This window comes from Pan troglodytes, chromosome 11, assembly GCF_028858775.2.
Source record: "Pan troglodytes isolate AG18354 chromosome 11, NHGRI_mPanTro3-v2.0_pri, whole genome shotgun sequence".
NCBI classification, from domain to species: domain Eukaryota; kingdom Metazoa; phylum Chordata; class Mammalia; order Primates; family Hominidae; genus Pan; species Pan troglodytes.
Window position 1 is genome coordinate 76,450,691 of NC_072409.2, and position 25,624 is coordinate 76,476,314.

A 25,624-nucleotide genomic window follows, 5' to 3' on the forward strand; every position below is an offset into this window, starting at 1 on the left:
TAGGTCTTCCTAAGTAAAAGTTTTCCTATTAACCCATTATCAACTAAAAAAGATTGATTAGTGTTAAGATTTATCAGTGTATGTTACTGACAGAATCATGTGGTTTCCTTTAAGTAGCTTTAATTTTTGGTTTTTAGTTTGTTTAGAGAGGAGGTTTCACTATGTTGCCCAAACTGACCCAAACTTGTGGGCTCAAGCAGTCCTCCTGCCTCAGCCCCCAGAGTAGCTGGGATTATAGGCAAATGCCTGCTTGGCTAGTTTTTGTTTTTAAACAGCAGGTTTCTAATTATAAAAACAAATTTGCCATTTTATAATTTTTAAAGTAATCTGCCATTCAAGGTACTTACTGAAAAAAAAATAGGAGAAATAAGACAGTCTCCTGTCATAGAGCTTTTATCATCTTACGACAAATACAGAAAAGCAACAGGTATTGAAAATGCAGTGAAGAATATGCTGTATGCTGGGTAGGAGAACCGCCCCACGTGAAACTTTAGGTGACAAATCCCCATCGCATCTATTCAGGAGGCACTGTTGGGAAAAGGGTCCCAGACAGAATGTGCACAGGCTTGGAGGGGAGAGGGTAGCAGCCTGGCCGAAGTATAGAGCAGGAAAAGGATGGCGGAGATGAGAGACAAGGAGAAGCCGATACCCAAAACCCTGGGAGGCCACAGGTTAAAGATTTTGGACTTTATTCTGATATTGGTAGATTCTACTGAAGGCTTGTATGCAGGGATATGATGGGATCAAGTCAAATCTGCTTGCCTGAGAATGGTTGAAAAGGGAGGCAGGGAAGCCAGTCACGTGAGAGAAAATGTTGGTCTTAACAAAGGTAGTGGCAGTGCAGGTGGAAGAAAGTGGATGAAATCAAATGTTTTCAGAGGTACAGCTAATGGGACATGGTGAATGAGAGTTTCTGCCAAAATCAAGGATGATTTTTCAGAAATTTTTTTGGCTTTGGCAACTAGACGATGGTGGTGCCACTTGTGTAGATATCTAGGCAAGGTAGGAGACCAGGTTTGGGATAAAGATTGCTTTAGACATTGAGATATCTTTGGGACATCCTGGTGAAGATGGCAGGTGTAGTTTGGTCTCGAACTGGGAGGTGCCATCTGGGGTGGAGATGAACTGAGGACTCAGTAACTATAGTCACTGTAATTTTCTGGGGGTTGCCATTGCTCAGGGAGCTCCTAGAGTAAGGGACTGAGATAGGTCCCAAGGAATAGACTTGGGAGGGCCAGGGAATGGGGAGGCCACTGAGGTGGTGGGACAGGCTGCAGGGAAGAATACCTCAAAATCATACGAGGCCACTCTTTGACAAGTGTGCCTGTTTCACCGTTTTGTTTGCACAAGACTCTAAGACAGTATACTGCCTTAAATAAAGTGCACCCTGTTTGGAAAAGTTCAGGAGAGGTGGGTGTTTTCCTTGTTCCTCTTTGGCTATGCTCTGGGCACTGGAAAAAGCCTGCAAAGGAGACTTACCAGGAAAATAAGCAGAATGAGGGCCATATGCCGCTCAAAGGCCATTAAGAGAAGGACTGAAAAGAGCCCATTGAACTTGGCAAGTAAAGATTGCTGGCGACTGGGGCGAGCTCTTTCTTGAAGGGGTGGGGCAGAAGCTGGAAAGTCAGTTGAGGTGTAGACCATGCAGTGAGGAAAGAGCGACTCAACTGGGCTTGAAGAACTGACTTCCCCATATTCATACTTGCCCCACTCTATTCGTGGAGTGGCTGGTATGATCTTAAAAGATCATAACATGCAAGCATGGCCACTTGACAACTCTAGTTAAAATCCACTGCTCTCTAATGAATGACCTAGTCTTTACCCAGAATGCCAGTTTGCCCCCTTCTGCCTCTCCTACTTCGTTTCTGCCCTCTCCATTTGGCCCCTCAGGCTGCAGCCACATTGGCCCCCTGAGACCCCCAAGCCTTTAGTATCAAATTTTGGAGACTCACATGAAGTTATTATGCAACAGCTGAGTCTTTACACTGATCACGAGATCAGGAGATTGAGACCATCCTGGCTAACAAAGTGAAACCCCATTTCTACTAAAAATACAAAAAATTAGCCGGGCATGGTGACATGCATCTGTAGTCCCAGCTACTCGGGAGGCTAGGACTACAGATGCGTGTCACCAGAGGTGACTGACTGTTCTATTTTGTTGGAACAGCCCACAGCCCTCTCCATTGTTGGCTGAATCTGTCGTGATCCCTAGGGCAGCCTGGAGAAAGCATGCAGAGTGCACACGTGCTGAACACAAAGCTTTCGGGGTACTGTGGGTTGAAGACATTGTACTGACAGCCCATCTCATTCCACAGAAGGTTTAAGGCAAACTGCCATCCTTAGTCCACAGTTTGAGGGTGGATTCTTTAAGGATCTAATAGAGGATGAAGGGGGAAAGCGAAAAAACAGAGCTGTGACAAGTTTTAAAAGTTGAACAGAACATTTTATTTCTCAGCAATTCTATGCGTACAAATTAAACATGAGATGAATAGAGACTTTATTGAGAAAGCAAGAGAAAATTCCTATCATCAACCCCAAGGAGGACTCAAAGTGAGGTTGGAAGAGGACTTAGAAGAGTATGAAAGTACTCTAAGATTTTATCTAAGTTGCCTTTTCTGGGTGGGAAAGTTTAACCTTAGTGACTAAGGACATCACATATGAAGAATGTTTAAGTTGGAGGTGGCAACATAAATTGCAAACAGGGCCTGCTTCAGTGACTGTGTGCCTGTAGTCCCAGCTACTCGGGAGTCTGTGTGAGGCCAGGGGTGCCAGCACACCAGCTAGATGCTCTGTAACTTCTAGGCCCCATTTTCCCCTCTGAAAATAAGAGGGTTGGATCAAACGATCTCTGGGGCCTTAGCATCTCAAATCCTGTGGATCCTCCTACTTACCCCTTAGAGAGCCTTACTGGGAAGTCAGTCATTAAGATGTGGCCAGTTATTTGCAAGTGGTAAGAGCCTATTTACCATAAATAATACTAAGAACCAACTCAAGTCAAACCTTAATGCCATTGTTATTGTGAATTAGGATTAAGTAGTAATTTTCAAAATTCACATTAACTTGATTTTAAAATCAGTTTTGTGAGTCATTTACCACAAGCTAAATGTGTACACTATGATAAAAACAACCATTGTATTCCTGTTTTTCTAAACAGTCCTAATTTCTAACACTGTATATATCCTTCGACATCAGTGAACTTTGTTTTCTTTTACTCCAGTAATAAAGTAGGCACAGATCTGTCCACAACAAACTTTCCCTCTCATGCCTTGCCTCTCACCATGCTGTGCTCCAGGTCAGGCCCCTTTTGGCCTGTTTGTTTTGTCAAAAACCTAATCTGCTTCTTGCTTTTCTTGGTAATATATATTTAGGGAAGATGTTGCTTTGCCCACACACAAAGCAAAGTCAATAAAGACCACAAATGTTCAAATTCTAAGCCACTTAATAGCGTTTTGTACATTAAAAATGACAAGGGTTATTATACAAGTAGCCTTTTAAAAAATTCTCACACAGAACAGCTTTGTATTTAGACTTAATTAAAGCTGTTGCTACTTTGCTAGTGACGTTTGTGTTAACAGTCAGTGCTCTAGGCCATTGATTGATTGTCAGAATCAGAAGTGACTACACAAGAGCATTAGCCAGTCAGTCTTTCAGTGAGAACAGGTAACAGGCTGGCACCAGCACTTGGTACAGCATGTGGACAGGACGACGCCAGACGGAACCCAGAGTTCTCTGTCTCTCCTTCACAGCAGATGGACTCTTCTATAGGTGGCTGTTAATTTACACAAAGTTATATTCCAGAATCAGGAAGCCCCGCTGTCGCCAACACTTGAAGGAGAACTATGTTCCAGTTTTGGTGTTGAACTTCTCACGAAATACCTACTACCAAAAATTGTGACACCTTATTAGACACTTCCAAAGTACCCCCCAAAAGCTGTTTAAAAGACCATTCCATTTTTTCCTACACAAAGTACATACTAAAATTTCACAATAATCATCTTTAGATGTACATTTTATTTAGTACATTTCACAGTTTTCAGTATTCAGTCCCTCATGAACATTTTATAGTCATCTCTTCGGCCCTGTTGTGAAATATGTGATTCCAGTTCAATTCAGAGTGTATGATTCCGCTTTTCACGCTGATCAAGTAAATTTATGGTGTCTCTTTTCTGATCTTCAACATTAAAAACTAAAAAGGAAAAACACATAATATTCTATAGAGTATTAAATGAGATACTAGCCCTAGGCAGGTCCCATTTTCTTATCAATTTCTAGAAACTGTCATAAAGAGGACTGTATCTCCCACAGCAACACTGTAATTGGGAGTTGTATTCCTCATCAAGGACAAGATGGCAACGGTGATATGGGAGGGGGACAGGGAAGTGCTGGGTAGAGAAGGGCAGGGTCACTGGCAAGGGCTCCACCCTCAGGCCTGTGCCCATGGACCTAATGAGAACAAGGACTCCTGTCTTCTTGCCCAAATGTTGCATTTTCCAAGACCATTCTGGCCTGCCATGCCACCCATTCTGTGCCTATAAAAACCCTGAGACCCCAGCGGGCACACACACAAGCGGCTGGACGTCGAGAGGAACACACTGGCAGAAGAACACATCGAAAGACGCTGGCAGGCCATTGATGGTGGAACGATTCGGACGCCAAGGGAAATTCGGCCATGGACAGTAGGAGGAGATCCCGGCTGCTGAGCAGCCAGACTCCAGAGGAAGACTACCTTCCCATGCTATCCCCCTTCTGGCTCCCCAGCCATCTGCTGAGAGCTACTTCCACCACTCAATAAATCTTGCATTCATTCTCCAAGCCCACATGATCTGATTTTTTCAGTACACTAGGGCAAGAACCTGGGCTACAGAAAGCCCTGTCCTTGCGATAAGGCAGAGGGTCTAATTGAACTGATTAACACAAGCCGCCTGTGGACAGCTAAGCTGAAAGAACGCACTGCAACACACACCCAATGGGGCTCCAGGAGCTGTAACCACTCAACCCTAGATGCTGCCGCGGGGTTGGAACCCATCCTCCCCACAACCTGCCCGTCCGCATGCTTCCCCTAGGGGTTTGAGCTGTGGGGCACTGAAGAAGAAAGCCATACCCCCATTGCATGCCCTGTGAAGGGGATAAGGGAACTTTTTTTTTTTTTTGAGACGGAGTCTGGCTCTATCACCCAGGCTGGAGTGCAGTTGTGCGATCTCAGCTCACTGCAAGCTCCACCTCCGGGGTTCACGCCATTCTCCCGCCTAAGCTTCCCGAGTAGCTGGGACTACAGGCGCCCGCCACCACACCTGGCTGATTTCTTTTTGTTGTTGTATTTTTAGTAGAGGCGGGTTTTCACCCTGTTAGCCAGGATGATCTCGATCTCCTGACCTCGTGATCCGCCCGCCTTGGCCTCCCAAAGTGCTGGGATTACAAGCGTGAGCCACCATGCCCAGCTGGAACTCCTCCCCTTTCAAAGTGTCCAAATGGATGACCAACAATGTGCCATGAAACAAAGCTGAAGCACCTAAAGATTCCATACTTGTTTGTAACAGTGACATAATGCCCCATATGCCACAGAAAATGGACAGTATCAAATGCACTCATGACATTTTAAATATAATCACCACGCTCCTGTGCAGCGTGACTCCCTTGCTACTGCACTTCTAATGGCACACGCTGCCTCCTGAGAGCTGTCTGCAGCTTCAGACAGCTCTTGTGACTCCAAAGCTCTCCCTTTACAGAGCTGATGTCTGTATGTAGCTTCTACCATCTGGTCTTACTCTATCCTTTTAACACACAGAAAACATAAAAAGGCACATCACAAATAAAACCTAAAACCACGGTCTTGATTTATAACTATGGCACATTAAATGGTAGTTTAATGAACATTAAATACCTGCCATATTAATTAATGGTATCTGTTAAAGGCTCTAATAAAGTTGGAGCTAATGCTTTTTTCTTCTAATTTCCCTGGAACAAGTAAGGTCTCACTGTTTCAATGACACAATCTTAAAATAATGTTGAAGCTGATGTTGACATTTCTTCAGCTTCTTCAAAGAGCTGACAAGGCACTCATTTTCTTTACCTTACCTACTTACTTTGTTTAAAACCTTGCACAAGGTCAAGTCCTTAGGACACCTGAGTGTAGGGAATGAGAGATCCAAAAAGGCTTCACTGCAAAGCCCATCATTTAGTAGGAAACTAGGCCCAATTTAAAAGGTTGTTAGAGCCAGGGTGGTGGCTCACACCTGTAATCCCAACACTTTGGGAGGCTGAGGCAGGCAGATCACCTGAGGTCAGGATTTCGAGACCAGCCTAGTGGACATGGTGAAACTCTGTCTGTACTGAAAATACAAAGTTAGCTGGGCATGGTGGCATGAGCCTGTAATCCCAGCTCCCAGCTACTCAGGAGGCTGAGGCAGGAGAATCACTTAAACCCAGGAGGCGGAGGCTGCAGTGAGCCAGGATTGTGCCATTGCACTCCAGCCTGGGCAAGAAGAGTGAGACTCTGTCTCAAAAAAAAAAAAAAAAGTTAGAATAGAGGTAAGACAGTGACCAGACCGTGAAACATGCTCAAGAACATAAATGAGTGGAGTCAATGACAACAGAGAGTTTGTATTTGCTTCAAAGTCTGGCTGCTAGTGTATTTTGCCATTTGCCTTTTTAAAAAATTGCCTAAATGAAGACAGCTGAAAATTCAAATTAGGACTTGGATTCTAAAAATTCCAAACAACTCTGCCAATTGAAACAACTGACATCCTGGAGAAATAGAAAAGATGATTTTTAGGGGGACATTGTTGAAAAATCAGACAAGCACAGATTGAGGGACTTTCAACCAAATAACTGAGCCACTACCCTTCAAAAAAGACCAACAACATAAATGATAAACTGCTCCACGATAAAGAACACTAAAGAGGTCTGACAATAAATGCAGCGTATAATCCTGAACCCAGAAAAAAAGACATGAATTGGACACTCACTAAATTTCAACAAAGTCTACAGATTAGATAATAGCATTGTATAAACATTAATTTCCTTATTTTGGTAATTTTACTGTGGTTATATAAGATGTTAACATTTGGGGAACCTGGGTGAAGGGTATACAGAAATTTTTTGCTTTTTAAAGAAGTCTAGATTATTTCAAAATGAAAAGGTAAAAAAAATGTAAGTATTAAAACATTAAATGAATAATGCATTGCCCAGATGGTAATAAAAGAAGGCATTGTTAGCCAGACGTGGTGGCTTACGCCACCCAGCACTTTGGGAGGCCAAGGCAGGCGGATCATGAGGTCAGGAGATGGAGACCATCCTGGCCAATATGGTGAAACCCCATCTCTAATAAAAATACAAATATTAGCTGGACGTGGTGGCGCGCGCCTCTAATCTCAGCTGCTCAGGAGGCTGAAGCAGGAGAATCGCTTGAACCCGGGAGGCAGAGGTTGCAGTGAGCCGAGATCGCACTACTGCACTCCAGCCTGGGCAACAGAGTGAGACTCCATCTGAGGAAGAAAAAAAAAAAAGGGCATCGGCAGGATCAGCAGGGCCGAAACTGAAGTGAAGTAGTTGTTACAACGACTCCTGCTGCCCTGAGGATTTCTGCTGAATTCTGAAGTTTATGATGATATTTTAAAAGTAGTTACCCTCAGAGAAGATGGGGAAGTAATTCATAGTCATGAAAACTGTTAAATAAAAAGGAAAGAAATCAAGCATTTATCCTATCTACCTTATACAAACAATACCACTGAGGTTTTTTGTTTTTTTGTTTTTTTCCCGAGACGGAGTTTCACTCCTGTTGCCCAGGCTGGAGTGCAATGTCACAATCTCGGCTCACTGCAACCTCTGCCTCCCAAGTTCACGCGATTCTCCTGTCTCAGCCTCCCAAGTAGCTGGGATTACAGGCATGTGCCACCACGCCTGGCTAATTTTCTTGTATTTAGTAGAGACGGGGTTTCACCATGTTAGTTAGGCTGGTCTCAAACTCCTGACCTCAGGTGATCCACCATCCTCGGCCTCCCAAAGTGCTGGGTTACAGGTGTTAGCCACCACGCCCAGCTGAAGTGTCTATTTCTAAGAACATTCCAATTAACAAATAACATAAAAATGAATTGATACAGGCATTGACCATCAACTGGCATCACAAAAAGAAAGACGCCAGGTTGCAGTCAGCCAAGATCGCGCCACTGCACTTCAGCAAGGGTGACAGAGCGAGACTCCATCTCAAAAAAAAAAAAAAAAAAAAAAAAGACGCCAGACATGATGTGCCTCCCGATGAAAGAACAAAAGAACACACCACCACTCATCTTACCGAGGGCTTGAGCCTGGACCTGAGTCTCATCAAGTCTCTGGGTATAGCTGCCACTCTACAGAAAACAGAGACCAGGCGAACTTGCTCAACTCCCCCATGACTCTATAATCAGCAGTATTCAGGCTGTGGGAAACTACAGTCACATGGCTTGGATTCTTTTTTTGTTGTTGAGATGGATTTTCACTCTTGTTGCCCAGGCTGGAGTGCAGTGGTGCGATCTCAGCTCACTGCAACCTCTGCCTCCCGGGTTCAAGTGATTCTCTTGCCTCAGCCTCCCGAGTAGCTGGGACTACAGGCGCCCACCACCACGCCTGGCTAATTTTTTCTCTTTCTAGTAGAGACGGGGTTTCACCGTGTTAGCCAGGATGGTCTCAATCTCTTGACCCGGTGATCTGCCTGCCTTGGTCTCCCAAAGTGCTGGGATTACAGGTGTGAGCCACCACACTTGGCCCAGAAAAATGAATTTTAAGAAAGAATACTATGAGTCCATAGTGATACCAAAACAAACGAGTGTGTTGGAGGAGGGAGAGGAGTTCCTTAAAAAATGTCAGGTAATAAATGTGCTGTGATGGCAGCATGTAAAATGTCACCACTTGGGCAATGTTCATCAATGGATGGTAAAGCTACACAAGTTCAAAGCATCCTCTTCTAGATGACGTATTAATATCAAAAGGAAAATGGCCTTCTGAGACCTTGTGGGCACCACGTTAGCTAAGGGATCAACCAACCACCTGTAGGACCACCTGCTGTTATGCCTCCTGGGGAGAAGCAAGAATTCATCAGCCTGAATCCATCACAAGCAAACACAAGGCCAGAGTTTGATACATTCTACAAGATACTGGCCTGGACTCTTCCAAAATTCAAAATAATAATACAAAGGGCAGCTTTCATAGCTGCTTTGAAGCTCTGTGCACATACTGGGGCTTCTCATCTGGGAGGCAGACTGATCAAGTAGTGACCTAGCCATTTTGTTGGGAAATCCCTAAATGTCACTGAAAAATCATCCTACTTAAAGACTTGAGCCACACTGAATATGTTTCTAGAAACGATGCAGACTTTCCGAATGGTTTTCATCACCTTGGGCTTCTCAACCCTCACTTCCCTCCACTGCCCCTGGTTTAAAAGCTCCTAAAGAACAGACGATCTCCTTGAAATGACCCATTAATTACAATATAATTTTGGGGCTTCATTGGATAATCACGGTGAAGGACCAGGAAAGAGAAATGAAAGGTGACCTCGTCACCGATGTAGGCCCCATTCTTACCATCTATGTTTCTGTCATTCCCTGCCAGGGCTGCTTGCTTGTCTGTCTCAGATTCTGCTTCATTTTCATCCATGTTGTAGTCGTCATCTCCTCTCAGTTTCTGCTGGTTTCTCCCTGTAAAATTAGCACATAAAACATAAGCTACATCATTTCTGTCTTGATGTCACAGGACTATCAGAGCACAGGTGCTGGGGGTTAGCCATACTTGCTCACAATCAGATCTGTCTGCTGCCTCTCTGGAAATGGTAGGGACGCATGGGCTGGCTTCCAGGACAAGCACATGCATTATGTGTACTCCACTTGGACTCGGAATCTACAGACAGCATGGCCCTAAATACAAGGGTGCATTCTAGGCAGAACATGGAGAAACTAACAACCCAAATCTCAATTTTTTAAAGAGATAATCAACTCAAGATAAAAGAAAGGTGCCACTATTTTAGGAAGGAACGGATATCTACAGCTAATGACAGCATCTCCTTAGAATGGAGGGAGGAAATGGAGCTGCCACTGTGAGACACGTGAGAAGGTGTCCCTCATACTTAGAGCACGAGAGCACCCATTACTCTATTCTTCCCTGGAGTGGGCAGCAGCCAGAGAAGATGAGGACAAAAGGCTTTCAAGAGACCTACTCAAAGGGTTTAACTTACATATTTTATATGTGTATGCAGGCTGGTAAACAAAATCTTTTTTTTTTTTTTTTTTTTTTTTTTGGAGATGGAGTCTCGCTCTGTCGCCCAGGCTGGAGTGCAGTGGCGCAATCTCGGCTCACTGCAACCTCCGCCTCCGGGGTTCAAGCAATTCTCCTGCCTCAGCCTCCCGAGTGGCTGGGATTACAGGCACATGCTGCCATGCCCAGCTACTTTTTGTATTTTTAGAAGAGATGGGGTTTCACCATATTGGCCAGGATGGTCTTGAACTCCTGACCTCATGATCCGCCCACCTCGGCCTCTCAAAGTGCTAGGATTACAGGCATGAGCCACTGCGCCCGGCCAAACAAAATCTTTTTTAAAAGTGCACACCTAGAAAAGCAGCTCTAGTCTCTTTCTCTGGCTCACTGCCTGGGGTGGAAACTGCACAGGCCTATGTGTCCAGCGCATTTCTTCAAATGAGGTCACCACACCTGCATCTAGAAGCAGGTGCATCCTGCAGGCACTGTGGCATCTCAGGCCCACCTTTGTTACGCTTTGTGACCAGCCGCTGAGGGGTCTGACACTGGAGCGCCACAGGCTGAGCGAGCCAGTGAGATCTCCCCGCCTCACACAACACGAGCATCTTCTTGCTGGGTGAGCACGGAACACAAGGACAGAGCAGGGATACTTAGGGGGAGGCTGACAAAATGCAATTCTTTAACTGGAACTTGGAAGGACACGTTCTTCAGTAACACACTGAAGTGAAAATTAGATTTAAATGGAATCAAGGTAACTTCTGCAAATAAGTGTATTCTCCAACTTCTGTGACTTGGTCCACCCCAGAGCGCAGGTGTCATGTCCTCAGAAGTGCTCCTGGCTCAGGTGGGAAGGACATTTTCCATATCTGAAGGGACTGAAATACATCCCGGAATAGTCGGTTGATCTCCGATTCCTACCCTTTATTTCTTTAAAAAGAAAAGAGTCAACCAAACCAAAAAGGAGTGATTCACATGTCATTTTTTCTCAATGTTCACATATGCATTAACCTTCATCTACCCAATATTCCTTCCTTCCTTCATTCATTCATTCACTAGGCACTGATTGTCTAAATGGCACCAGACACTGCACGACGGTGGACATACAAAGATGGGGCATGTGGCCTGCCTGCCAGGAGGGGGCATCCACTTGATGCTAAGCACCCATCTGCAGGCCACCCACTTGCAAGGTCCCCTCGACTCCCTGCCAATATTGCATCTAAAACCTCGAGTTCTAGAGCATATGCTGCTCTTCCTTCCTGCCTCCCTCTTGATAACGAATAAGAAACCTTCACACGAAAAGGAATTGGCAAATTGTGGACTGCTGTTTGATAAAATTCAGGGTGATATGTTGGTGCTGGGAAGGAGATGGAGGTGGGCTGGGTGTCTGGTGGAAGGGAGTCCACAGCGGCCCCCGAAACTTCACACCCACCTTCACCGGCAGCTTCCTGCTCCTCCTCCTGTCCGTCAGGGATGACAAGCTGGTCTCGCTCAGGGCCCTCCATCTCTGGATTTTCCTGGCTCACTGACAGGGCAGCCTGCACCTGTGGGGTCTGGCCCAGTTCTCTGGCTCCCCCGAAGCCTCTTCCACCTACAGGTCTGTCTTCCACCACCTGCTCCCGGCCTGGCTCCTGCGGCAGCCCCAGCCTGTCCCTCTGAGGCTCCTCCTCATTCACCACCTGGATCTCATTGGTTTCCTCTGTGCACAGAACACAGTTAGCTGTGACCTTGCCAGCATTTAAAAAAAAAAAAAAAAGCAAAACCTGGTGCCACTCAATTCCCAGAGCCTTCCCAAGGAGTGGGGGTGGGGTGGGCTGCACACAGGAGAACAACCAGGTAGCTCCTTTTGTGACCTCAGCCACAGACTGCAGGCCTTTCTGTGCCTGCAGCTCACCGTCAGAACTGCGACAAAGGGAAAAGTAGCTTACCAAAAAAAAACCACCTGGACTAAATTACCTTGACAAGGTACAAAGGGAAAAGGGTATCCTGCTGAGTGACCTGATCATCGTGTCTGCTGGAGCAAGCACTTGGGAGCCAGGGCAGGCAGGCCCACCCGGGGCTTGCTCACGGACACAGCAGCCTCCTGGTTCCCAGTGTCTGGGGCTCAGCCGCCTCCCCCAAGTCCCACAAGCCCACCAATGTCCTGCATAAAGATGCAGCCTGGGCCTTTCTCTACACAGCTGCCCAGGAACAAGGCACTTCGTTTACAAGGAGGAGACATCAGTCAGAGAAGCCCCAAAGCCCCAATTCCAGGGGCCCAGAGAGACACGTCCCTGCTCCTGGCTGCGCCGCTGCCGGGTTCACTGACTGCCTCAGCAGCTCGCTGGGACTGCTTCCTCTGATGGGGCTCTGGAGAGCTGGGAACAGGGCAACTGCTAGGCTCTGCTTACCTTTCTCAACTTGTCTCTTTGAATCCAAAACCACTTCGGAACTGGGGGCTGGTGTCTGGGACTTGCTGTTACCAAGCACGTTTCCCTTCCCTTGTGGCACCTCTGTGCGTGGCAGGCCTGCTGCCTGCAGCCTGGGCTGAGGCTCACTGAGGGCTTGGAGCTGAAACAGAAGCACAGGACAGCCAGCCAGGGCAGGGCTCTGTGAACAGAAGCCGTAAAAGAATCCTACCAATGCAATGAATCCCACCAATCCCACCACCATATCCTTCCAACCAAGACCCCGAGAAACGCCACAGTCTACTCTGGTCACGCCCTGGTCATGTGGTGTAAATCAGAAGACAAGAGGTTGAGTCAAGGTCTCCCAGAAAGTACTGTCAATACAGAATAAAACTGGGCAGTGATTCTGCTGAGAGGAAGCATTTACGGAATAATAAAATACCTAGGCAGAAGATCAACAACAAAAAAGACATGAACGACACAATACTCCTTGACGAAACAAACATCTGCAGAACCCTCAGCCTAGCAAGGGCAAACACACCTGCTTCTCAGGCGCACACACAATATTTTCCAGGATGGACAAATGGCAGGCCACAAAGCAAGCCTCCATACACTTAAATATTTAACTAAAATCACACAAAGTAAATTAATAGAAATGGAATGGATTATAAATCAATAACAGGATGAAACTTATGACATTTGCAAATATTTGGAAATTAAACAACACACTCCTAAATAACCAGTGAGTCCAACAATAAACCACAACACAAATTAGAAAATGCTTGGACAGCCAGGCGCGGTGGCGCACACCTGTAATCCCAGCACTTTGGGAGGCCGAGGCAGGCAGATCACTAGAGGTCAGAAGTTTGAGACCAGCCTGGCCAACATGGTGAAACCCCATCTCTACTAAAAATACAAAAATTAGCCAGGTGTGGTGGCAGGCACCTGTGATTCCAGCTACTTGGGAGGTGAGGCAAGGAGGTGATTTCCAGCTGAGGCAGGAAAATCGCTTGAACCTGGGAGGTGGAGGTTGCAGTGAGCCAAGATCATGCCATTGCATTCCAGCCTGGGGCGACAGAGCGAGACTGTCTCTCAAAAAAAAAAAAAAAAGAAAGAAAATGCTTTGACACAAAACAAAAACACAGCATACCAAAACTTATGGGAAGCAGCTCCAGCAGTGCTTAGAAGAAATGTACACCTTCAAGCATCTGTATTAGAAGACTTCCAGTTTTCTGTTCCTCACGTGAGAAGCTTAAAAGTCACCACTTAGTCCTAACAAGTAAAAAACTAAACAGACTGAAAAGTTATCAGCTCTTCTTGGATCCATAGGAGAGGTGAGGACAGAGTGTAAATCACTGTCCTTAAGCCTGGAGACAGACAGCCCAATACAGCGAGTCCCGGCTCACCAGGACAGGCTCGGGCAGACATCACCACGGGAACTGGTGTCAGGGTGGGAGAGCCTGACCCTGTCATTTATGAACTGTTTGAGGCTCAGTGTGGATAAGTCTGAGAGTTAAAAACCTGCCCCAGCCAGGCGTGGTGGCTCATGCCTGTAATCCCAGTACTTTGGGAGGCTGAGACGGGCTGATCACCTGAGGTCGGGAGTTCAAGACCAGCTTGACCAACATGGAGAAACCCCAATATACTAAAAAATACAAAATTAGCCAGGTGTGGTAGCGCATGCCTGTAATCCCAGCTACTCGGGAGGCTGAGGCAGGAGAATTGCTTGAACCCGGGAGGCAGAGGTTGTGGTGAGCCAAGATTGCGCCATTGCACTCCAGCCTGGGCGATAAAAGCAAAACTCCAACACCAAAAGAAAAAAAAAAAAAAAGGAAAAACCTGCCCCAGTCATAAGGGACTCCCATACTTATGAGTTTTACCCCTAGGAGCTCAACCAGGCTCTCAGTGAATATTAGAGAAAGGCTCTCAGTGAACATCAGAGAAAAATCGGCTTGTGCTTCCAGCAGTGTGGCAGGGAAAGGAACCATTCTGAAACAGGCCAGAGTGCTCTATTCTCCTTAACCAGGCCGGCCCTCACAAGGAGCGCATTACCCAGAGCTCCTGCGGGCATATTATCTGAGCCTAACTGACCTGGGGAAATGAAACATCCAACTCCAGTAAGCTCTAGACTTCCACGTGGGAGAAGGAAGCTACTCAACTCCAGCCCATTCCAGCCACTCTGTCCCACTGGGGTAGGGAGTGGGTACTGAAGAGAAGCATAGGGGACATTCACAGCCAAGGGACTCAGGCTCACTAAAACACTCAGGCTCACTAAAAACCCTCATACTTACAGCACACTGATTTCTGACAAAGGTGCCAAGACAATTCAGTGGGGGAAAAGTAGTCTTTCTTTCAACAAGTGATTACTGAGACAACTTGATAACCGCACACACACAAGAATGAAGTGGGAGCTCTACCTCACACCATATGCAATAATTAAATTAACTGAAAATGAATCACAGGCTTAAACGTAAGAACTAAGAACGATAAAACTCTGAGAAGAAAATGTAACGGTAAATCTTCAAGATCTTGGGTCAAAGTGTTACTAGATATAATACCAAGAACACACAACAAAAGAAAAAATAAATAAAATGGATTTTGTCAAAATTAAGAACTTTTGTGCTTCAACTAAACACCAACAAGAAAGTGAAAACCCCCACAGAATTGGGGGAAAAAACTTGCAAATCATATATCCATTATCATATATCTTTAATAAAATAGATTTTAAAAACTCTTACAATAATAAAAATAACTCAATTAAAAAATGAGCAAAGGACCTGAATAGACATTTCTTCAAAGAAGATATACAAATGGCCAATGAAACATGTGAAAAGATGCTCAATATCATCAGGGATATCACAGTTATTAGGGAAATGCAAACTCAAACAACGAGCTGCCACTCCACACCTGCTAGGAAGGGTATCATGAAAAAGGTAGTATCAAGAGTTGGCAAGGATGTGAAGAAACTGGAGCCCTCATAAACTACTGGTGGCAGTCGAAAATGGTATGGCCACTTTGGAAGAAGTCTGGGAGTTCCTCAATAGGTTAAATATAGATTACCATATAACCCAGCAGTTCCACTCCTAGGTATTAACCAAGAGAAATGAAAACATATGACCACACAAAAGCTTCATGTTCATACGGCATTATTCATAATAGCCAAAACATGGAAACACTCCAAATGCCCATCAACTGATGATGAATAAACCACATGTGGTCTATCCACAGGATGGATTAATCAGCCATTAAAGGGAATGCAGTACAGACACATGCTGCAACCCCGATGAACCCTGAGGTATTCATACTCCGTCAAAGATACCAGACAGTCCGGGCGTGGTGGCTCACGCCTGTAATCCCAGCACTTTGGGAGGCCGAGGTGGGTGGATCACTTGAGGTCAGGCGTTCAAGACCAGCCTGGCCAACATGATGAAACCCCGTCTCTACTAAAAATACAAAAATTAGCCAGGCGTGGTGGTGGGTGCCTGTAATCCCAGCTACTCGGGAGGCTGAGGCAGGAGAATCGCTTGAACCTGGGAGGCGGAGGCTGCAGTGAGCTGAGATCGCACCACTGCACTCCGGCCTGGGTGAGAGAGCGAGATGCCCTCTCAAAAAAAAAAAAAAAAAGTCAGACACAAAAGGCCACACATATATGATTCTATTGACAGGAAATTGTCCAGATTAGGCAAATCAAGAGACACAAAGTACATTAGCAGTTGGCTGTCTAGGGCTGTGGGGACTGAAGAGAGAACTAAGGGATACACGGTTTCTTTTGTGCCAATAAAAATGTTCTGAAATTGACTGTGGTGATGGCTGCATAACTTTGTGAATATACTCAGAACCCATGAATTGTAAATTTTCTATGGGTGAATCATAGGGAATGCAAATTATATCTTAATAAAGCTGCTATATTTTTAAAAAACTACTCAAAGATCACCCAGAAGGCTTCAAGCAGCAGCTTAATGGGCTGTGCTCTGCACAGGAGGTGGAATGACAGCACGAGACATGGAGTCGGCCAGACCTGAGGTCTTGATGGGCTCTACCACTGACCAGGTGGTGTGACACTGGCCACAGAACTTAACCCCTCCCATGGGGCTGGGGTCCTCAAATCAGGAAAACAGCAACTCTTTCCCAGGCTGGCTGCGAGCTTTAAATACGATAATTCCCGTAAAGCCCTGAGCTTGCGAAGCGGGGCTGGAGGTCAGAACCCTTGGTTAGGGTCCAGTCATCCCAGTACCAGGTTCTGCTCTGTTATATCTCAGGGAGCCAAGCCCGCAAAGGAGGGCAGAATCCAGAGAAAGCCAGGCGGCACATAAAAGAAACAAAATGCCTGAAGATAGGGGTACCTTCTAGAAACTCTTGGCAAAAATTCCCCAGTTACCTGCTGTCTCTGGTCGTTGTTTTCACTCAGGTCTCTGGAAGCTACAGCTTCATTCCCCTTTTTGGTGACCTCTTCTATTCGCTCCTCACACTGTTCCTTCACCTCCTTCATCTGATTGATGCACTGGCTCCTTTGGTGAAAGAAAGCAAAGGAAGGGCCTGATGTCTATGACTGTGTCTCTGCTGGATGGTGACATCCACTTCCATAAGAGACACAGACCCTCTTCCTGCTTCAGGCACTTCATCTGAAGAGGGCACTTAAGACAGGGCAACACGGGTGTGTGTTCAACAATTAAATGACCAAAAGAAACACACTAAAAATCATCATCCCATTGTTCTAAAACAGTGAACTTTACTGATTAGGCAGAAAATTTTTTTTTAACATACAATCTGTAGAATAATAAAAAAATATATGTATTGGTCTTTGTCCCTGGCTACTGGCACAGAGCTCTTAAAAGCCTTGGAAGTTCCTGAGCGGATATCTGGCGATTCACAAGCCCCTCTGCACCATACTTGAGTTTATACTAATAAGGGGGTCTTGGAGGTGGGGAAGGATGGGCGTCAGATAGTTTCAGGACAGAGGCTGACTGCCAGAGGAACTAGCCACATGACTGGAAGGTTGGAACTTTCAGCTCCACCTCCTCCAGGGAGGGGAGGAATGGAGATTGAGTTCAACCCTGTGGCCAATGGTGTAATCAATCATGCCTACATAAAACACTCAGACAAACTCCGGACCACAAGGCTTGGGGAGCTTTCTGGCTGGGGAGCCTAACGATGCACTGGATGGGGGCGGCTGACTCCACGGGGCAGCCGTTCCTGTCTCCCCCCGGCGCCTGCCCTCGCCTTAGGACTCTACCACTGGGCTGTTCTGTAAAAGTCAAAACAGCTTTCCTGAATCCTGTGACAGTCATTCTGGCAAATTATCAAACTGAGGGGGTGGCGGATAACCCTAAAGCTGTAGCCAGCCAGGCAGAAGTGAGGGTGGCTAGGGGACACATCAAGACTTGTGGCTGGCATCTGAGGTGGGAGCAGTAGTATGGGAGGGAGCCCCTTAACCTAGGGGGTCTGTGCTAAGTGGGTAGTATCAAAACTTGAACTGGGGCCAGGCGCAGTGGCTCACGCCTGTAATCCCAGCACTTTGGGAGGCTGAGGCGGTGGATCACGAGGTCAGGAGATGGAGACCATCCTGGCTAACACAGTGAAACCCCGTCTCTACTAAAAGTACAAAAAATTAGCTGGGCGTGGTGGCGGGCACCTGTAGTCCCAGCTACTCGGGAGGCTGAGGCAGGAGAATGGCGTGAACCCGGGAGGCGGAGCTTGCAGTGAGCCGAGATTGCGCCGCTGCACTCCAGCCTCGGCGACAGAGCGAGACTCCGTCTCAAAAAAAACAAAACAAAACTTGAACTGGAGGACACTCGGTTGAATTGCTATTGCATTGCTTCAGCTTTCTGCCGGGATTTAAGAGTATTTTGACAAGTGCCAGAGCTATGAAGTAATTAAGAGAATTACCCACTCGTTTTGCAAATAAGAATACTAAGGGGTGACATGGTTGTCTGGCATGGACCAGGGTCAGAGGGAGGCGGAAACTGAAGCCAGACTCCAGGGCTCCTTACTGTTGTGCCCTCTCCACCACACAGCTCACCTTTTCTGAGTTGCAGGCATTTCAGAGCCAAATGTGAGTGAGTACTACAACAACCTCTGACTCTTGGAATATACCCTTGAGTTCAAAGCACCACTGGGTCACAATGTACCACACACAGAGAAGGGAACCAGGTGCTATGGAAATAATGCAGTGCCGAGTTCCTGAGCTTGAACAGCTGACAGATCAGGTGAAAATTTCATTTAAATACAATTCTCACAAATATACAAGCTACAGGTGGTAGATTATAGTGCACAGGAGCTGAAACATAGTGAACAAAAAGCTGTCTGTATACTGTAGAACTAAATGAGCAGGTCATTTGCTATCCCTGAACCTTTAAAAAAAGGGAAGTACTGATTGCACCTGCTCCCAGCCCTGCTAAAATCAAGTACAAAGAGCCTTTATCTCACAGCCTTGCAGATCAACTGGGGCTTTCCATGTTCCAACTTGAGAGCCAGGAACGAACTACCTCCATCCTCAATTCTGAGACAAAGGTCATGCAGATTGTGACAGTGTTTCTTCCTGAGGACTTAGGTTGGCTTTTTCTTACATGTAAGTGGCAAATATTCCAGCACTAACTGGAGCTAAATTGGAGAGGAATACAGGACTTGGCCACTAGTGATTATTCTAACTGGTGCAATTGATGGCCAGAGTACCACTGATGGAATGTGTTCAAGTACAAGGATCTATCAGGGCAGGTGATCCCATCACCCAGGGCACCGACCATCACTGTATTACTTTATATTCCAGGATCAACATTGGAAACTGTCTCCTCATAGCAGGGAGATGAGATGGCGAGCGGTTCATCTCATGTGCTGACTCCAGGTGCTTCAGGGAGAAAGAACGCAAGGCTATTTTCGGATGGAGTGCAGTGATTGCTTAGTGATGCCTGCCACAGGTGTAGGAGAGTAAAAAGTGGGATGTGTGCTGACTGATTCAAACGGAAAGAACACTACCTTGTACATCAGGAAACCTGGCCTTACCATCAGCTTTTGTGTTCTCGGCACTGCCTTCTATAGAAGGATTAGACCAGACAGGATGTTTTAAGGGAGGGCGTGTAGATATGTTTCAGAGGCCCATATAATTTGCACAAATTGCACACTTTAGGCAGGTGTCCATTTATAAGTTTGCTAACAAAGTGTTCGTACTTTTTATCAGATTCTCTAAAAGGGCCTATAATCCAAAGAAAGTGAAGAATAGCTCTTTTTTGCTTCCAACACTCCACGAACATTATCCCTGGGAAGCACTGCATATCTGGTACACGGCCTTGGGCACAAGTAGTGAAATAGGCACAGTCAGCCAGAAAGAGCTTTCAATCTAGGTATCAACCTGCCAGGAGCAAAAGGAGTGCATCCTACATGTGTCTCCAGCCCAGCTCAGAGGTGTCCACCCATCGCCTCGGCCCAAGCTTTCCTACATGGGGAGCAGAGATTCCTTCCCTGTCACTGGATCCTGACTGATTTCCAGCTAGGTCAAAACCTTCTCGGCCAACATTTATCAAGTGAGGCCATTTATGGCTTTTTGTGTTTCAATCTATATGAGGGAAATATTTGCATTAAGGTTTCTTTAAGGATGAATAATAAGACTGAGGTACTTCATTTCTGTCTAAATGCAATTCTTTAATTATGAGCCTAACTCAAGGTTTCTCAACCTTAGCACTGTATATGTTTTAGGCCAGATAAACCGTGACTGTGGGAAGCTGTCTTGTGGATTATAGGATGTTTAGCAGGGTCCCTGACCTCTACCCACTAGATGCCAGTAGCAGCCTCCTTGTAAGCCATGACAGACAAAAATGTCTCCAAACATTGCCAAAGGCCTACTGGGGACAAGACTGCCCCCACGTGAGAGCCACTGGCATAGCTGAATAAGATTCCACACACAAGTGACAATCACATTTCCCTTCTATTGACTGGCTGCTCATGTCCTCTACAGAGACGTGTACTTGGGGCTTCATGTTTTCAGTTGTATGTGGTTATAAAGTTAGTAGGAAGATATTACGGCAGGTGGACAATGTTTTGGAGGAACATGGAAATGCCGAAGAACGCAATGCATGTGAGGCAACTGATTCTCCCAGGTTTCTGGTGACCACACAGATGGCTCAAATCCTTTCAGAATGCAATTTGACAATTCACACCCAGCAACAAGCTAAACTACAGATGAGCCTTTTAGAAGGAAATAATCCAAAATGGTAATTTTTAAGACAATTAGGAGCTATACGGATGTTTTAAATATAATGCAAGTAATGTAATTTTTTTAATTTAAAAATTAAAAAATAAGAGGCTGGCCGGGCACAGTAGCTCACACCTGTAATCCCAGCACTTTGAGAGGCGAAGACGAGCAGATCACTTGAGGTCAGGTGTTCGAGACCAGCCTAGCCAACAAGGTGAAACCCCATCTCTACTAAAAATACAAAAATTAACCAGGTGTGGTGGCACGTGCCCAGAATCCCAGCTACTCGGGAGGCTGAGGCAGGAGAATCACTTGAACCAGGGAGGCAGAGGTTGCAGTGAGCTGAGATCGCACCACTGCACTCTAGCCTGGGAAACAAGAGCTGTGAAACTCCATCTCAAAAAAAAAAAAGAGGCTATAGCTAATGTGTTGTCATTATTTAGGAGACAAATTATGGCAATGGATATTTTTATCCTTAAAATCCCTTTTATCATCGCATGTCTATCTAATTTTACTTTTATAAATAAAATTTTTGTGGCCGGGTGCGGTGACTCATGCGTTTAATCCCAGCACTTTGGGAGGCTGAGGCAGGCAGATCATGAGGTCAGGAGTTTGAGACCAGCCTGACCAATGACAGGGTTTTAGTAGAAACCCCGGGCATGGTGGTGGGCGCCTGTAGTCCCAGCTACTCAGGAGGCTGAGGCTGGAGAACTGCTTGAACCTGGGAGGCAGAGGTTGCAGTGAGCTGAGATTGCACCACTGCACTCCAGCCTGGGTGACAGAGCGAGACTCTGTTTCAAAAAATAAAATAAAATAAAATGTTTGTGACTAAAAATATGCCCGGACACAGTGGCTCACACCTGTAATCCCAGCACTTTGGGAGGCCAAGGCAGGTGGATCACCTGAGGTCAGGCGTTCAAGAACAGCCTGGCTGACATGGTGAAACTCCATCTCGACTAAAAAAATACAAACATTAGCTGGGTGTGGTGGTGGGCACCTGTAGTCCCAGCTACTCAGGAGGCTGAGGCATGAGAACTGCTTGAACTTGGGAGATGGAGGTTGCAGTGAGCTGAGATTGTGCCACTGCACTCCAGCATGGGGGACAGCGAGACTCCGCTCAAAAAAAAAAAAAAAAAAAAAAAGTATATATACACACACACACACACGTACATAACGCAAGTAAAAATGATTAAATTTTTTTGATGATGACTGCAATTAAGTAAACATTCATGTGAACTTGGGCATGGACTGGAGAGAGGTAAGTCAAAGGGAAAAGGACAGTCATGAGGGCTGGGCCATGGGTGGTTGGTTCTCTCTGAATCCCAAACTTCCCACACGTTAGCTATATTGTTTTTATGAGGAAAAAATAAACACAACTTTATCCTCTGGCTTGCAAACTGGTTTTTACTATCTTCCCGCGGGGCTTAGCTCACTTTTTAATAGTTTAATATTGCTTGGTTTTGATTATCAAAGTATTCCGTTCTCACTGTAAAAATTGGGAAAATCACTGAAAAGTCTGAAGAAAACAAAATGTCCACAATGTGATCGCCAGGCAATAAACTATTACTATATCAATATTTTGCCAAAATGTCTTTTAGTCAACGAATTTGATTTAGCTCACGCATGAGCACCTATGAAACACATTTTTAAAGCTTTATGTTGTTGACTTAACCAGTACACCTGTGCCTTACAGAGTTTTAAGTTACATTTTAAGGCATGCTGAGAAATTCATTTCCTGCTGAGAGCTGGCCTCCTTGTGCATTTGTGTAGGACATGAATCCTAGAGGGGCCCGTGCCTTTCTCAGAGTCCTGCATGGAGCAGAAGGTGCATGCTCTATCGGAGGTTACATCTCAGCTTAATCCCCGCCTCCCAGGTGGCGTGCACCCTGCACTGTGGCACGCGCTCTGAGGTGTACTTACAGGTCGTAGGAGAACTTCCTCTCCAGGTTGGTCTGGTTCTTCTGAAACTGGAGGACATCCTGGTGCAGCCTGCCGTAATTCCTCTGCAGGGTCTTTAACTGGTCTACAGCAAGGGGACAAGGAATTGCACAGGTCACCGGCACAGCTGTCATGCCATTCAGCCAAAATATGACAGAGGCAGACTCACACATCAGACCATAAAGGGCAAGGACAGATTGGGACAAAGGAGGGGAGAGAGAAAAAGCTGAAAACACAGTCCCTCCCCAGAGTCACTACACCCCAGCTGTGGAGAGTGCTCTGCAAGAGCAGCAAGCCGAAAGAAGCTGCGTCTTGATCCTTTCCCAAATGTCTCTCTTAAATCTCCTTTTTGGCCGCTAGCCTTTAATGTATATTGGAAGCTTCTGTGTGCCTGTCTCTTTTGTAGACATCATAAGCCCCGAGCTGTCCCCAAAGGTCACACACACCACCCTGCCCTCATCCCTGGCCGACTCATCCTTCCATCTGTAAAACACTGATTTTTGATGTTTGGTCAGATAAGCAGCCACTCCTACTGGACACCCTGCCCTCGGCCACCAGGCTACCTGCCAGCATCCTCCCTCGTCATTTATTCACAGCCAAGCCACTCTCCAAGGCCCTGTGCCCATTTAATCACCCAACACTCTCATCAGGGAAAGAGCGGCTTTCTTTAAGGAAATTAATCAGCCCCATCCCTGCTGCCCTGATGACTTGGCTCATAAAAGAGCCCTAGTGGACAAAGGGCCAAGCTGGGGCAGAGGGGAAGGCAGCCACCAGGCGGATACCACAGTGGGCGGCAGCAGCAGCCAGGCCCGGACACAGCCAGGACAGACAGGCCAGGACAGATGCAGGCATCCCCAAGGTGGGCCCTCACAACACTAGACCTACAATAGTCTCAGGTGGAAAATAAAGTGAAATAAAATGGAAGCGTTCCGTGAATTACGATACACACAACACGGACTCATCCCAAAAGCACACACGTGACACCCTCAAGAGACAAAGCTGTGGCGAAGAGAACAGCTGGGTGGGTGCTGGGCCGAGACAGAGAGGGGACTGGTGACTTCGCAGGGCATGGGTGGGGGGTCCTGGAGCGGTGGGCAGCTGCCATGTTGACTGCAGTGGTGATCTGCGAGACTATTTGTCAGGACTTATCCAACTGTACCCACGAGGGGTAAATGTTCTTGTATATAAACGATACTTTAATATGCCTAACTGAACACACCCCACAATCCAACTAGGCAAGAGATAACGGAATACAACTCAGCAGTCAAAGAAATGAATGACTTGTATCACAGTGACATGGACGAATCGCAAATAACTATGCTGAGAGAGAAAAGGCAGGCAAAAAATGATAACAGATGGTCTGATTCCATCTGTATGCATGTACCCAATTATTATTTTTTAATTATACTTTAAATTCTAGGGTACATGTGCACAACGTGCAGGTTTGTTACATATATATACATGTGCCATGTTGGTGTGCTGCACCCATTAACTCGTCATTTACAATAGGTAATTTCTCTTAAAGCCATCCCTCCCCCCTCCCCCCACCCCATGACACGCCCCAGATGTTCCTTGCCCTGTGTCCATGTGTTCTCATTGTTCAATTTCCACCTATGACTGAGAACATGCGGTGTTTGGTTTTCTGTCCTTGTGATAGTTTGCTCAGAATGATGGTTTCCAGCTTCATCTATGTCCCTACAAAGGACATAAACTCATCCATTTTTATGGCTGCATAGTATTCCATGGTGTATATGTGCCACATTTTCTTAATCCAGTCTATCATTGATGGACATGTGGGTTGATTCCATGTCTTTACTATTGTGAATAGTGCCACAATAAACATACATGTGCATGTGTCTTTACAATAGCATGATTTATAATCCTTTGGGTATATACCCAGTAATGGGATGGCTGGGGCAAATGGTATTTCTAGTTCTAGATCCTTGAGGAATCGCCACACTGTCTTCCACAATGGTTGAACTAGTTTACACTCCCACCAACAGTGTAAAAGCATTCCTATTTCTCCACATCCTCTCCAGCACCTGTTGTTTCCTGACTTTTTAATGATCGTCATTCTAAACTGCTGTGAGATGGTATCTCATTGTGGTTTTGATTTGCATTTCTCTGATGACCAGTGATGATGAGCATTTTTTCATGTGTCTGTTGGCTGCATAAACGTCTTCTTTTGAGACATGCTTGTTCGTATGCTTTGCCCACTTTTTGATGGGGTTGTTTGATTTTTTTCTTCTAAATTTGTTTAAGTTCTTTATAGATTCTGGATATTAGCTCTTTGTCAGATAGGTAGATTCAAAAATTTTCTCCCATTCTGTAGCTTGCCTGTTCACTCTGATGGTAGTTTCTTTTGCTGTGCAGAAGCTCTTTAGTTTAATTAGATCCCATTTGCCTATTTTGGCTTCTGTTGCCATTGCTTTTGGTGTTTTAGACACGAAGTCCTTGCCCATACCTATGTCCTGAATGGTATTGCCTAAGTTTTCTTCTAGAGTTTTTATGGTTTTAGGTCTAACATTTAAGTCTTAATCCATCTTGAATTAATTTTTGTATAAGGTGTAAGGAAGGGATCCAGTTTCAGCTTTCTACATATGGATAGCCAGTTTTCCCAGCACCATTTATTAAATAGGGAATCCTTTCCCCATTGCTTTTGTCAGGTTTGTCAAAGATCAGATGGTTGTAGATTTGTGGTATTATTTCTGTGGGCTCTGTTCTGTTCCATTGGTCTATATCTCTGTTTTGGTACCAGTACCATGCTGCTTTGGTTACTGTAGCCTTGTAGTACAGTTTGAGGTCACGTAGCGTAATGCCTCCAGCTTTGTTCTTTTGGCTTAGGATTGTCTCGGCAATGTGGGCTCTTTTTTGGTTCCATATGAACTTTAAAGTA

General features: G+C 45.7%; 1 protein-coding gene across 5 annotated transcripts in view; it reads right to left on the reverse strand.

The window, feature by feature from the left end:
- Positions 1-2,421: 2,421 nt before the first annotated feature.
- Positions 2,422-25,624, reverse strand: part of GOLM1 (golgi membrane protein 1) — a 75,069-nt gene continuing 51,866 nt past the window's right edge. For 3 of the 5 annotated variants that reach the window (XM_016961060.4, XM_520104.9, XM_063788546.1), the window contains exons 5-8: positions 22,711-22,813; positions 16,984-17,113; positions 12,609-12,768; positions 11,274-11,917 (exon numbers count right to left, since the gene is read on the reverse strand). In XM_016961060.4, coding sequence (XP_016816549.2) covers positions 11,289-11,917; positions 12,609-12,768; positions 16,984-17,113; positions 22,711-22,813 — 1,022 coding nt within the window. In that variant the 3' untranslated portion in view covers positions 11,274-11,288. Of the gene's footprint in view, positions 4,187-9,554; positions 9,669-11,273; positions 11,918-12,608; positions 12,769-16,983; positions 17,114-22,710; positions 22,814-25,624 lie in introns of those variants that run through there. The other 2 variants (XM_016961063.3, XM_016961062.4) reach the window with 1 other exon arrangement.